The sequence below is a fragment of the Nerophis ophidion genome, linkage group LG05, assembly GCF_033978795.1.
Source record: "Nerophis ophidion isolate RoL-2023_Sa linkage group LG05, RoL_Noph_v1.0, whole genome shotgun sequence".
NCBI lineage: Eukaryota > Metazoa > Chordata > Actinopteri > Syngnathiformes > Syngnathidae > Nerophis > Nerophis ophidion.
In genome coordinates this window covers 44,317,278-44,329,777 of record NC_084615.1, presented here as the reverse complement: position 1 = coordinate 44,329,777, position 12,500 = coordinate 44,317,278, and the positions used below count along the sequence as shown (strand labels likewise).

At 42.2% G+C, this 12,500-nt stretch overlaps 1 protein-coding gene across 5 annotated transcripts in view; it reads right to left on the bottom strand.

Annotated features, from left to right (window-relative positions):
* LOC133553154 (1-phosphatidylinositol 4,5-bisphosphate phosphodiesterase beta-4-like) overlaps positions 1-12,500 on the bottom strand; it is a 162,082-nt gene that overhangs the window by 77,902 nt on the left and 71,680 nt on the right. For 4 of the 5 annotated variants that reach the window (XM_061901031.1, XM_061901034.1, XM_061901030.1 and 1 more), the window contains one exon: positions 6,882-6,979. In XM_061901031.1, the coding sequence (XP_061757015.1) occupies positions 6,882-6,965 (84 nt within the window). In that variant the 5' untranslated portion in view covers positions 6,966-6,979. Of the gene's footprint in view, positions 1-6,881; positions 6,980-9,986; positions 10,094-12,500 lie in introns of those variants that run through there. The other variant, XM_061901033.1, reaches the window with a different exon arrangement.

The window sequence follows — 12,500 nt, the reverse complement described above, 5'->3', positions numbered from 1 at the left end:
CCTAATTAACATGAAACATTTAGCTTTTTTCTAATCATTTTATTTTTCCAAATGAGGCGTCAAATTTGATGGTTTATTACATAATGCACCCAATCGTTACATTTTATTAAAAATAAGTGTCGCACCTGCAGTTTGTAATAACTTTTGTAAAATGTAACAAGTTATTAAAACATTTTTCTAAGTTTATCATACATGGCGTTTAAGAATTTTATTACAAAGTGTGGCTTTATTACATAATGAGGTGGACACGTATTACAAAATGCACCATTATTCCATTAAGCGTTGTTGCACACCTTTTATATGTAAAAAAAAAAAAAAAAAAAAACATTAAAAAAGTGCATAAGCACTTCAACCTAAATGTTAACTTCCTGAACTTAGTTTTAGTCAGCCACACCTGCTGTTTGGGTTGGGTTCTCTGGGCGGCTGGGGCCGTATTCTGGCTCCCACGCACACCGGGAGTCAAATATATTGTACATACAAACACACATATACTCACACACACACACACACACACACACACACACACACACACACACACACACACACACACACACACACACACACACACACACACACACACACACACACACAGTTATTCATACAAACAAATGTACATACATACATAGGTACCTACCTTCCCACATACATACACAAATACAGTACATACCTACATACTCCAAGTTCGTCCATCTACACGCACATTCACGGTACAAACATACACACACCGTACATATACAATCACTGTACAAACAAACATACATATATTGTACATATACTTTTACTGTACAAACATTCATATACACATTCTGTTCATATACAAGTACATATACATACATACACTCATGCACATAATCACGTTTCATCAAACATATATCAATGTTGTTGCCCCAGGGTAAACTGGGTAACACATGCCACACTGACAAAGCTTAACCCATTGTTACTATAACAATCTACAAGATTAATATAGGTTGCCTCTCTCTTTTCCCCTCCATCTTTCGGTATTCTTTTTTTTTTTTTTTTTATCTTTCTAGTTATCATTATGTATATGTATTGTTGCATTTGATCAACTGTATTGTTGATAATAGAGGTAAACTATTGGTATTGTTCATAATCAATAGCGTTTTTTTCTATTGGTATTTGTATTGCTCCAGTTTTAGTGTAAAAACACTCATTGTCATTTCTATATTATTATTTATTTCACTAACTGTTTCTTTGCTATCACTTTTACGATCATATTTGTACATATTGTATGTGCTGGTGTTGTTCCATTGTTGTTGTTTTTGTTGTTATTGTTGTGTTTGCTGTTGTTGTTTTTGTTTCTCTGTCTAATCCCCCTCTTATCCCTACAAGGTCCCCCTGTTTTCCTTTTTTTCTCTTTCTATCCCCTCCAGCTCCAGCCTGGCTGCACCAAAAGATAATATGAATACATTTAATAAAGTCAAATTCAAAAAAGGCAACAAGAGAATTATCCTACACTTCTATTTTGTAAAGTAAATCTGAACAGCCGATATGGGCACTACATCAACTATATGATTTGCCTGAAAAAAAACAAAACGTTTTAGTCAGTCTTTTGACGAACATTTTTTTTAGTTTCAGTTACATTATTGTCATCTAAATTGATTTAGTTTTACTCGATTAAATTCCTCAACATTTGATTCGACTGAAATTACAGTAAATTTTGTCAACTCAAATATAACGTACAACGCATCTTTAAAGTTGTCTCAATATCACTTTTATCAAGGTTATTACAATTACTGTATAAGGTAATACATTAACATTGCATAAGTTAGAATTTACAGATGCATTTAATACATCTGATAATGGTGTGTCACATTACTTTGAAATTAATTCAGACTAAAAAAATAATTAATGCCTCAGAAGCGATCTTGCTTCTGCTCTACCGTCTTTAATAGTAACAGTAAATCAGAACATAATGAGTCATTTCGAAATATTAGCTTTGACCTACTTACTGTTGCGTACATGCAGATAGCGCTTCAAGTTTGTTGTATTTTTGCAAAGAAAATGGAGCCACAGGGTTTCAAACTGTTTTGTTCTCTACCGCGGCAAAAGTGAAGTGTGTCTATATGTCTTCTCCTCTCATTCTTCCCGGTGTTGAAAACATATTGTATTGATGTCTGGTATTGATTCTTTTTGTTTTTCAGGTTGACTATCAGGGCACCGTGCCTTACAAAGACACTAGTTCTGATTAGATACCGTTTTTGCTTTCCACCCACCCTTGTCCAACATGCAACTGTGATTGAATAACTTGTACCACCAACTTAAAGACAAAATTAAAAATCATTGGATTTTGTCCCTGTCAACATTTTTGTCTTGTTTTAATTTGTTGACCAAATTGTCAATTAATTTTGTCACTGTTTTAATCAGTGTGCTTTTGTCTTCATTTGTGATCTAAATTTAACTAAGGGAAAATAGGTTGTTGATAACAAAGACGACACATTTTAGTCAACAAAAATTAACAGACATGAACATACCTATAAAATATAATTGAATTCAGAGAATTGCTGCTCTTGGCCATGATTTGTTGAAGCTCAGAGTTGTCGCCAGTCATGCACATCAAATGTTAGCTTTGTGCACATCTTATTTGGGAAAGGTGTTTCCAATCTCACTCAGCACAAAGACTGTGGAAGGTAACCATCTCAGCAACTTTTGGGCAATTTTCTTTAAAAATCTTTTCCAAATTTACTTCTGAACATCATTTTTGTTCAAGAATAAAGCATTTTTTACACAGTTTTTATGTCAAAAGTCCTCTTGTGTTATACAGTATTTTTAATAAATGAGACAAAGGGCTCACACTAGTGTATTGAAAGTGTGTTAGGCTTGATGTTAAAATTTAGATGGTTTAAAAGTGTTTTAGTAAGTCTTAAGGGTACACCACAATGTACGTGTCCGCAGCTTTAATGCTAATAAAATGTGTTTGTCTACAACAAGTAGACTGTCTCCTAGAAGCACTATTGTGTGCTAACATTATGCCTGCATTTTACCAGCAACTTCATGTTAGCATATTGACTTACTGCTACCTTGTGTGTAGCTGACTGATGACTAGTTTGCAATATTTTATTTTGAGATGTGTAGTGAAGCCTGGAGAAAGAGGCCTCCGCTTCAGAAAGTGCAACTTTGAAAACGAGCATCTGTGTGCCTCTTTTCCTAAAAGTGGAGCAAAAAAGTGTGGGGGATAAATCCTCAATCCCTAAGTGAGACAAAAACACAAATGTCTTTCTCATTGTTTGTGAGTTCTAAATAGTAAAACATGCTAGTACAAGGTGGCTAACATCCATCCATCCATCCATCCATCATCTTCCGCTTATCCGAGGTCGGGTCGCGGGGGCAACAGCCTAAGCAGGGAAACCCAGACTTCCCTCTCCCCAGCCACTTCGTCTAGCTCTTCCCGGGGGATCCCGAGGCGTTCCCAGGCCAGCCGGGAGACATAGTCTTCCCAACGTGTCCTGGGTCTTCCCCGTGGCCTCCTACCGGTTGGACGTGCCCTAAACACCTCCCTAGGGAGGCGTTCGGGTGGCATCCTGACCAGATGCCCGAACCACCTCATCTGGCTCCTCTCGATGTGGAGGAGCAGCGGCTTTACTTTGAGTTCCTCCCGGATGGCAGAGCTTCTCACCCTATCTCTAAGGGAGAGCCCCGCCACACGGCGGAGGAAACTCATTTCGGCCGCTTGTACCCGTGATCTTATCCTTTCGGTCATGACCCAAAGCTCATGACCATAGGTGAGGATGGGAACGTAGATCGACCGGTAAATTGAGAGCTTTGCCTTCCGGCTCAGCTCCTTCTTCACCACAACGGATCGGTACAACGTCCGCATTACTGAGGACGCCGCACCGATCCGCCTGTCGATCTCACGATCCACTCTTCCCTCACTCGTGAACAAGACTCCTAGGTACTTGAACTCCTCCACTTGGGGCAGGGTCTCCTCCCCAACCCGGAGATGGCACTCCACCCTTTTCCGGGCGAGAACCATGGACTCGGATTTGGAGGTGCTGATTCTCATTCCGGTCGCTTCACACTCGGCTGCGAACCGATCCAGCGAGAGCTGAAGATCCCGGTCAGATGAAGCCATCAGGACCACATCATCTGCAAAAAGCAGAGACCTAATCCTGCGGTTACCAAACCGGAACCCCTCAACGCCTTGACTGCGCCTAGAAATTCTGTCCATAAAAGTTATGAACAGAATCGGTGACAAAGGACAGCCTTGGCGGAGTCCAACCCTCACTGGAAATGTGTTCGACTTATTGCCGGCAATGCGAACCAAGCTCTGGCACTGATCGTACAGGGAACGGACCGCCACAATAAGACAGTCCGATACCCCATACTCTCTGAGCACTCCCCACAGGACTTCCCGAGGGACACGGTCGAATGCCTTCTCCAAGTCCACAAAGCACATGTAGACTGGTTGGGCAAACTCCCATGCACCCTCAAGAACCCTGCCGAGAGTATAGAGCTGGTCCACAGTTCCACGACCAGGACGAAAACCACACTGTTCCTCCTGAATCCGAGGTTCGACTATCCGACGTAGCCTCCTCTCCAGTACACCTGAATAAACCTTACCGGGAAGGCTGAGGAGTGTGATCCCACGATAGTTGGAACACACCCTCCGGTCCCCCTTCTTAAAGAGAGGAACCACCACCCCGGTCTGCCAATCCAGAGGTACCGCCCCCGATGTCCACGCGATGCTGCAAAGTCTTGTCAACCAAGACAGCCCCACAGCATCCAGAGCCTTAAGGAACTCCGGGCGGATCTCGTCCACCCCTGGGGCCTTGCCACCGAGGAGCTTTTTAACTACCTCAGCGACCTCAGCCCCAGAAATAGGAGAGTCCACCACAGATTCCCCAGGCACTGCTTCCTCATAGGAAGACGTGTTGGTGGGATTGAGGAGGTCTTCGAAGTATTCCTTCCACCTATCCACAACATCCGCAGTCGAGGTCAGCAGAACACCATCCGCACCATACACGGTGTTGATAGTGCACTGCTTCCCCTTCCTGAGGCGGCGGACGGTGGTCCAGAATCGCTTCGAAGCCGTCCGGAAGTCGTTTTCCATGGCTTCCCCGAACTCTTCCCATGTCCGAGTTTTTGCCTCCGCGACCGCTGAAGCTGCACACCGCTTGGCCTGTCGGTACCTGTCCACTGCCTCCGGAGTCCTATGAGCCAAAAGGACCCGATAGGACTCCTTCTTCAGCTTGACGGCATCCCTCACCGCTGGTGTCCACCAAGGGGTTTTAGGATTGCCGCCCCGACAGGCACCAACTACCTTGCGGCCACAGCTCCGATCTGCCGCCTCGACAATAGAGGTGCGGAACATGGTCCACTCAGACTCAATGTCCAGCACCTCCCTCGTGACATGTTCAAAGTTCTTCCGGAGGTGGGAATTGAAACTTTGTCTGACAGGAGACTCTGCCAGACGTTCCCAGCAGACCCTCACAATGCGTTTGGGCCTCCCAGGTCTGTCCGGCATCCTCCCCCACCATCGCAGCCAACTCACCACCAGGTGGTGATCGGTAGAAAGCTCCGCCCCTCTCTTCACCCGAGTGTCCAAAACATGAGGCCGCAAATCCGATGACACAACTACAAAGTCGATCATGGAACTGCGGCCTAGGGTATCCTGGTGCCAAGTGCACATATGGACACCCTTATGTTTGAACATGGTGTTTGTTATCGACAAACTGTGACGAGCACAAAAGTCCAATAACAAAACACCACTCGGGTTCAGATCCGGGCGGCCATTCTTCCCAATCACGCCTCTCCAGGTTTCACTGTCGTTGCCAACGTGAGCGTTGAAGTCTCCCAGTAGGACAAGGGAATCACCCGGGGGAGCACTTTCCAGTACTCCCTCGAGCGTTCCCAAAAAGGGTGGGTACTCTGAACTGCTGTTTGGTGCATAAGCACAAACAACAGTCAGGACCCGTCCCCCCACCCGAAGGCGGAGGGAGGCTACCCTTTCGTCCACCGGGTTGAACTCCAACGTACAGGCTTTGAGCCGGGGGGAAACAAGAATTGCCACCCCAGCCCGTCGCCTCTCACTGCCGGCAACGCCAGAGTGGAAGAGGGTCCAATCCCTCTCGAGAGAAGTGGTTCCAGAGCCCTTGCTGTGCGTCGAAGTGAGTCCAACTATATCCAGCCGGAATTTCTCGACTTCGCGCACTAGCTCAGGCTCCTTCCCCCCCAGTGACGTGACGTTCCACGTCCCAAGAGCTAGCTTCTGTAGCCGAGGATCGGACCGCCAAGTGCCCTGCCTTCGGCTGTCGCCCAGCTCACAATGGCTAACAATGTAGATATTTGGGATTTATTAAAAGTTTATTAAAAGTTTATTAAAAGTTCCTCCTTTAAGGCCGGAAGCTTAAAAATATTCAAATAAAGTCAACAACATGCTTTGACCTGCATACTAACCAAGCTATAGCAACATCATTTGTTAGAACTAACACAGAGAAGCTACATTACTGTCTTAGTGACACATTGCTTGCTCACGCTGCGCCTCCACCACGAGCGAGTAGCCAGCTACTAGTTTTTTAAGTTGCTGATAACATTGTTTCAACCTGTCAAAAAATACAGAAAAAAACGTAGAAGAAAGATATCTTGAGCTTTTTCTACTGCTGCGGTGTTGCCTTTGATTTAGTAAAGGTTCATGCTAAGTTATAAATCATGCATCTCACTAAGCCAAGAAGTTGGTCAACTTTGAAAATCCACATGCTATCAGGCCCTAAGTGTTTTTTTTCTTTTTAACGTTTTCACACTTCTATGACACACGATAATGTTAAAATGCTAACACAAAACAGCAAGCCTGGAACATTTGTACTCGTTTCCAAATCCTAGCAAGTGACTTTGAAGGCTGAATTAGAAGCAAACACTGTCTTTACCTCGTCAAACCTGTCAAAAGAGGCGCCCTCCTGCATGAACTCGGGCACATGCTTCTGCCAGTTGAACTCGTAGGACTTTGTCATGGCTGCTCACAAACCTGTCACACAGGAGGTAAAGGCAATTAGTCAAATATGTGCAGCAGAAGTGTGTCCAAGGACAGGGGGGGTGGTCATATGCTAAATTACTAATCATGAGCCGTGGCGATGAATAATGACACGGACAATAGAAGTGTTCTATCACTGACAAGAGGAGGAATAATTTGGGCGAGACCAGGGTGGAAGAGTCTGTAGAACCTCAGTAGGCTGGAGTGATGCAACACACCTGCACGTGTGGAGCCATGCGACGCTCCCTCCTTTGGGAATGGAGAAAAGGGGTGGGGGTTTTGGGCTCCTTACAGGAAACTGTTATCTTGTTGATGACAACACCCCAAATATAGTCTTCTCCTTACGTCACTGTCAAATGTGTCAGACAGTGTTCTGAGAGCGCGACACACGATGTATAAGAAGACTCACATGGTGTCAAAAATGTCTCATTCTCATTCATATGTTTTCATATGTCTCATTCATATGTTCATATGATACTTTTTATGAAAATATGATTATTTGTTCACAATTTTCTTTTCTAAACTTAACATTGTAGCAATTTTAAATTTGTTTAAAATGATCAAATTGTAATTATAATTCTAAAATGAAAATATGATGTAGTTATTATAAAAAATCATATTATAATTATTACAATGATCCATCCATCCATCCATTTTCTACCGCTTATTCCCTTTCGGGGTCGCGGGGGGCGCTGGCGCCTATCTCAGCTACAATCGGGCGGAAGGCGGGGTACACGATACAATAGTAATATTAATCATAACATTATTCACATTATAGTATTTTGTGATGTTTATTTGAAAAGCACACTTTTATAAACCATTATCAAAATTAAGTGTATATATTATATATAATATGTAGTCTATTATATATTTTATCATGTATAATATCATACAATTATAAAATATGAGGTGTATCTGTTGCGCACTATTGGAGAATTGCTCCTATGCAAATAGGAGAAAAGAAAACACATGAATAATATAACCCATCCATCAATCCATCTATCCGTCCATCCATTTTCTACCACTTGTTCCTTTCGGGGTTGCGGGTGGTGCTGGAGCCTATCTCAGCTGCATTCGGGCAGTAGGCGGGGTACGCCCTGGACAAGTCGCCACCTCATCGCTGGGCCAACACAGATAGACAGACAACATTCACACTCACATTCACACACTAGGGACAATTTTCGTGTCGCCAGTCAACCTATCCCCAGGTGCATGTCTTTGGAGGTGAGAACACGCAAACTCCACACAGAAAGACCCCGAGCCCGAGGATCGAACACAGGACCTTTGTATTGTGAGGCACACACACTAACCCCTCTGTCACCGTGCTGCCCTACTATTATCATATAAAGTCATAAAACAATTTAACAAATGTAAAACTGCTACAAGGCAAATTGTATGTGAAAATAACATCTTAAAATCAAAAGGCATGAACAATAAATGGCAGGGTAACTTGAAATAAAGGGAGGGAAAAATCATAAAACTTTTAATTAATTATATTACTGTAATAAAACTGTCTGCACTGAATGCAAATGAGAGTGGTTTTGAAAATTCCGCTCCACTTACATATTTGTAGCGAAATAAGTTAACTAAAATATTCCAAACTGCAGTACAGTATAACACCACCATTGTGGCGCAGTGCAGGATAATAACAATGACATGATCAGATCTCTTTTGGTCAAGCAAGTTTACATAATAGAGTGGCTAAAGTGAATATGATGATAATTTATATATGTACTTATTTGTTAAACATTTGTTCCTTTGAATCTCTTAGCAGTCATAAACCGGGACTTCATATTTTGTTCACACTTTTTTATGGTTATGGAATAAAAAGTCATTCATGATACAATGGATCCCTGTAGTGCTTGCATGCACAATCTGAAGAAGAGTTCTAATGATCCGTCTTGTCTAACCTTGGCCATCTCTTTTCCCTTTTCTTCATGATGCAATATAAAACGTCTTGCTTTGAAATATTGCGTTACTAAGCATCTGTGACAATAATTGACTTGACCAGCTTTTTGTCCATTATTTCATATAGTGTCTACAATAGAAAATCACTATGCGCGCACGCACGTGCCAAGTACAGTATTATTATAGGTAGCACTCCAAGGAAGGAAAAGCAAAACTCGAAATAATGACGTGTGAAAGCAGAGAGCGAGAATAGAGGTTAGAATCAAAGCCACAAGGATGACAGAAGCCGTGGTGGTGGGCAGGATGAGGCAAACAGCTGTATGTGACAGAGAGAGGACTGGGCAAAGGTGGGACGTCTGCTCTTGATGTGGAGAATCAACACAACCTCTGCTGCGCACACTTTGGTATGTCAAATGCAGACGAAATCTCAGAAACACACGGTGGAACCTTTTCAGTTAAAGCACCCAAAGGTTCCTTGTAAACAAACCAACAAAAAAAACCCGTCCATATATCTTGACAGGCGTCATCAAATTTCATATAAATTCAGCTCAGTGAGCATCTTAATGGCTCAACATGGTTTTTGTAAAATCCTAACTAAAACAAGGAAGGGAAAGGATGACCGACACGAGAGATAGGATGATAGCCGTAGAACCATTAGACTTATTGTGATCGTCATGTGAAAGCGGCAGACAAATAGACCTCATGGGAGCACTGTTATTAAACCGCAGCGTTTGACCTGCCTTGATTTTGAAATTCTCACACAGCTCTAAAGTTACCCACCAAATTTGGAACACACCTTTACGCAAAACATCTTTGCACCTAACTAGTTTTCCGTAAGTCATTGATCGTTTGTCCAATGATAAGTTTAAGAATATCTATGTTACATGATTGCTGGCATGTCTCCCAAATAATTTTGACCGCAACCCATAGAGGGTACCAAAAAACAATCATTTGAAAAAAATATATTGATTCTGTGCCTTTAACATCACCTCTGATGTATTTTAGCTGGCCAAATTCAACAACGAAGCCACCGATTTGGCTGTTTGATTAAGCGCAACATTAATATACTGTTTGAAAAATTATTCGCACTAACCTCATCCACTTGTCCACTGTATTTCTTGCACACCAACTGCTCATCCAAGAGTGCAGCTTGTTTCTGCGTCATTGCTCTACAGAACACTTGGCTTGATTGCGGTACCCCCATGACACAAGAGTACAAATAAATATGGGCGAAGACCATTCAAACTAGCACTGCACCATCTGTGCTGTCCAACCAGGGGATCAGGATCACAGATGCACTCCGTGTGTCATCAGAACACAACACAGACGCTCACTTCCTATGCTAAAAAAATAACCGTCAGCTAGGGGAATGACTAAGAAAACAATTCCATGTCAATAAGACCAAACATGAAAAGTCTCTACTCGCTGATTACTTGTCTCAACTTTGTGTTTCAATTAACAGCTATGCAGGCTAAGCTACCAAAAATGGCCCCTTTAGGTACAGAAAAGATAATTACGAAGCCAATTACATGCTTGTAGATGACCAAAGTGTACTCCGAAGTAGCATTTTTCTTTTGAATGACAAGGAGTCAATGGAGGAAAACATGTCATAACTTTACACTTGGCGATTCGTATCATGCTGGACTTGGAACCACACTGAGCCTTCATGCATTGTCTGCTTGAGGCGTCACTTCCATGCTGATGTATTAACTTATAGTATCTTTGACTTTGTGGATTATTTCCAATTTTATTATGAGGGTTAGGGTTAAAGTTTAGTAAATCTGATTATTTTTTGTTGTGGAAGATGGCGAAGGTTGTTAAATACTTGCCAGACTGCTTAAATTAAATGATGGTGCCGCAGGTTTTAACTTATAGATTATTTTGAGTCTTTATGGGCGGCATGGCGTAGTGGGTAGAGCGGCCGGACAGAAATCTGAGAGTTGCAGGTTCGCTTCCCACCTATTGACATCCAAAAATTTGCTGCCGTTGTGTCCTTGGGCAGGACACTTCACCCTTTGCCCCCGGTGCTGCTCACACTGGTGAATGAATGATGAATAAATGATTGGTGGTGGTCGGAGGGGCTGTAGGCGCAAACTGGCAGCCACGCTTCCGTCAGCCTACCCCAGGGCAGCTGTGGCTACTGATGTAGCTTACCACCACCAGGTGTGAATGAAAGTTGAGTTCTACTTCTCTGTGAGTGCTTTGAGTGTTTAGAAAAGCGCAATATAAATCTAAGTTATTATTATTATTATTATTATTATTATTATTATTATTATGGCAGGGGTGCCCAAACTTTTTGACTCGGGGGCCCGCATTGGGTTGAAACAATTTGGATGGGGACCGGGCTGTGTGTATATACAGTATATGGATAGTTAGGAGACACAGAGAGTAACAAGCAGTAGAAAATGGATTAGAAAGGACAGATTTAAAAAAAAAAAATAATAATAAAAATAAAAAAAAACATTTTAAACTTGGGACTTTCTGCTGGCCGGATATTTGGACACTGGCGGGCCTAATTCGGTCCGCGGGCTCTAGTTTGGGGATCCCTTCTTTATGGTATGAAATGTGTCCGTTATCTTTAAGAACTGGCAAGAAGCGATTGCATTACAGTCCCTTCATTCCTTCCAAATATACTGGAATTTTAATGACTTTGTGGATCATTTCCAGTCTTATTGAGTTGTTCTGATTATTTTCATTGTGCAAGTCAGCAGCTATCATCAACTAGAAAAGCATTCAGAGAGCGCAGATCTTTTCCAGGCCTCTCCTAATAGTAAAGACTCATTATAAAAAAAAAATCCTGAATCCAGACGGTAATCCTATTCACCCCCTAAACCGAATCACCTGTTCCTTATACAATTTCTGCCATTTTCAGAAATGTTCATGAAAATACACCCATAACTTGTTGAGCTATCTCGCTAACTAACAAATTAACAACCCCAAGGCAATACATAATTATTTGCGACAGGAGCGATCACGTTATTTTTGTTTTAATTATTAAATAAACATAAAAAACACTATACATACATTATATATCAATATAGATCAATACAGTCTGCAGGGATACAGTCCGTAAGCAAACATGATTGTATTTCTTTATGAAACCCCCCCCGGTCCGTGGGACAAATTTTCAAGCGTTGACCAGTCCGCAGCTACAAAAAGGTTTGGGACCACTGATATAAATGACACTGGAGGCAACAGATAGTACAGCGGCCGTGGCAGCAACTTGAGGGTTCCAGGTTCAATAGTAGCTTTCGGCATCCTCGTCCCGTCCGCTGTGTACTTGGGCAAAACCCTTCACCCTTGCTCCTGATGGGTTGTGGTTAGTGCCTTGCATGGCAGCTTTCCGCAATCAGTGTGTGAATGATTGAATGTGGAAATAGTGTCAAAGCGCTTTGAGTACCTGGAAGGTAGAAAAGCGCTATACAAGTATAATCCATTATCGCCATTACAAATGCCGATGAGCGAATTTATTGCAGGGGTTTGACTTTTGGATTATTTCAAATAATTTTTATGTTTATATTCTATGAAATTTGTTATTGTGTTATTATTGTCTTTGTTAATAACTTGCGAGGAGCAATTTTGGCGGTTCTATTAATGGTTCTTTTTG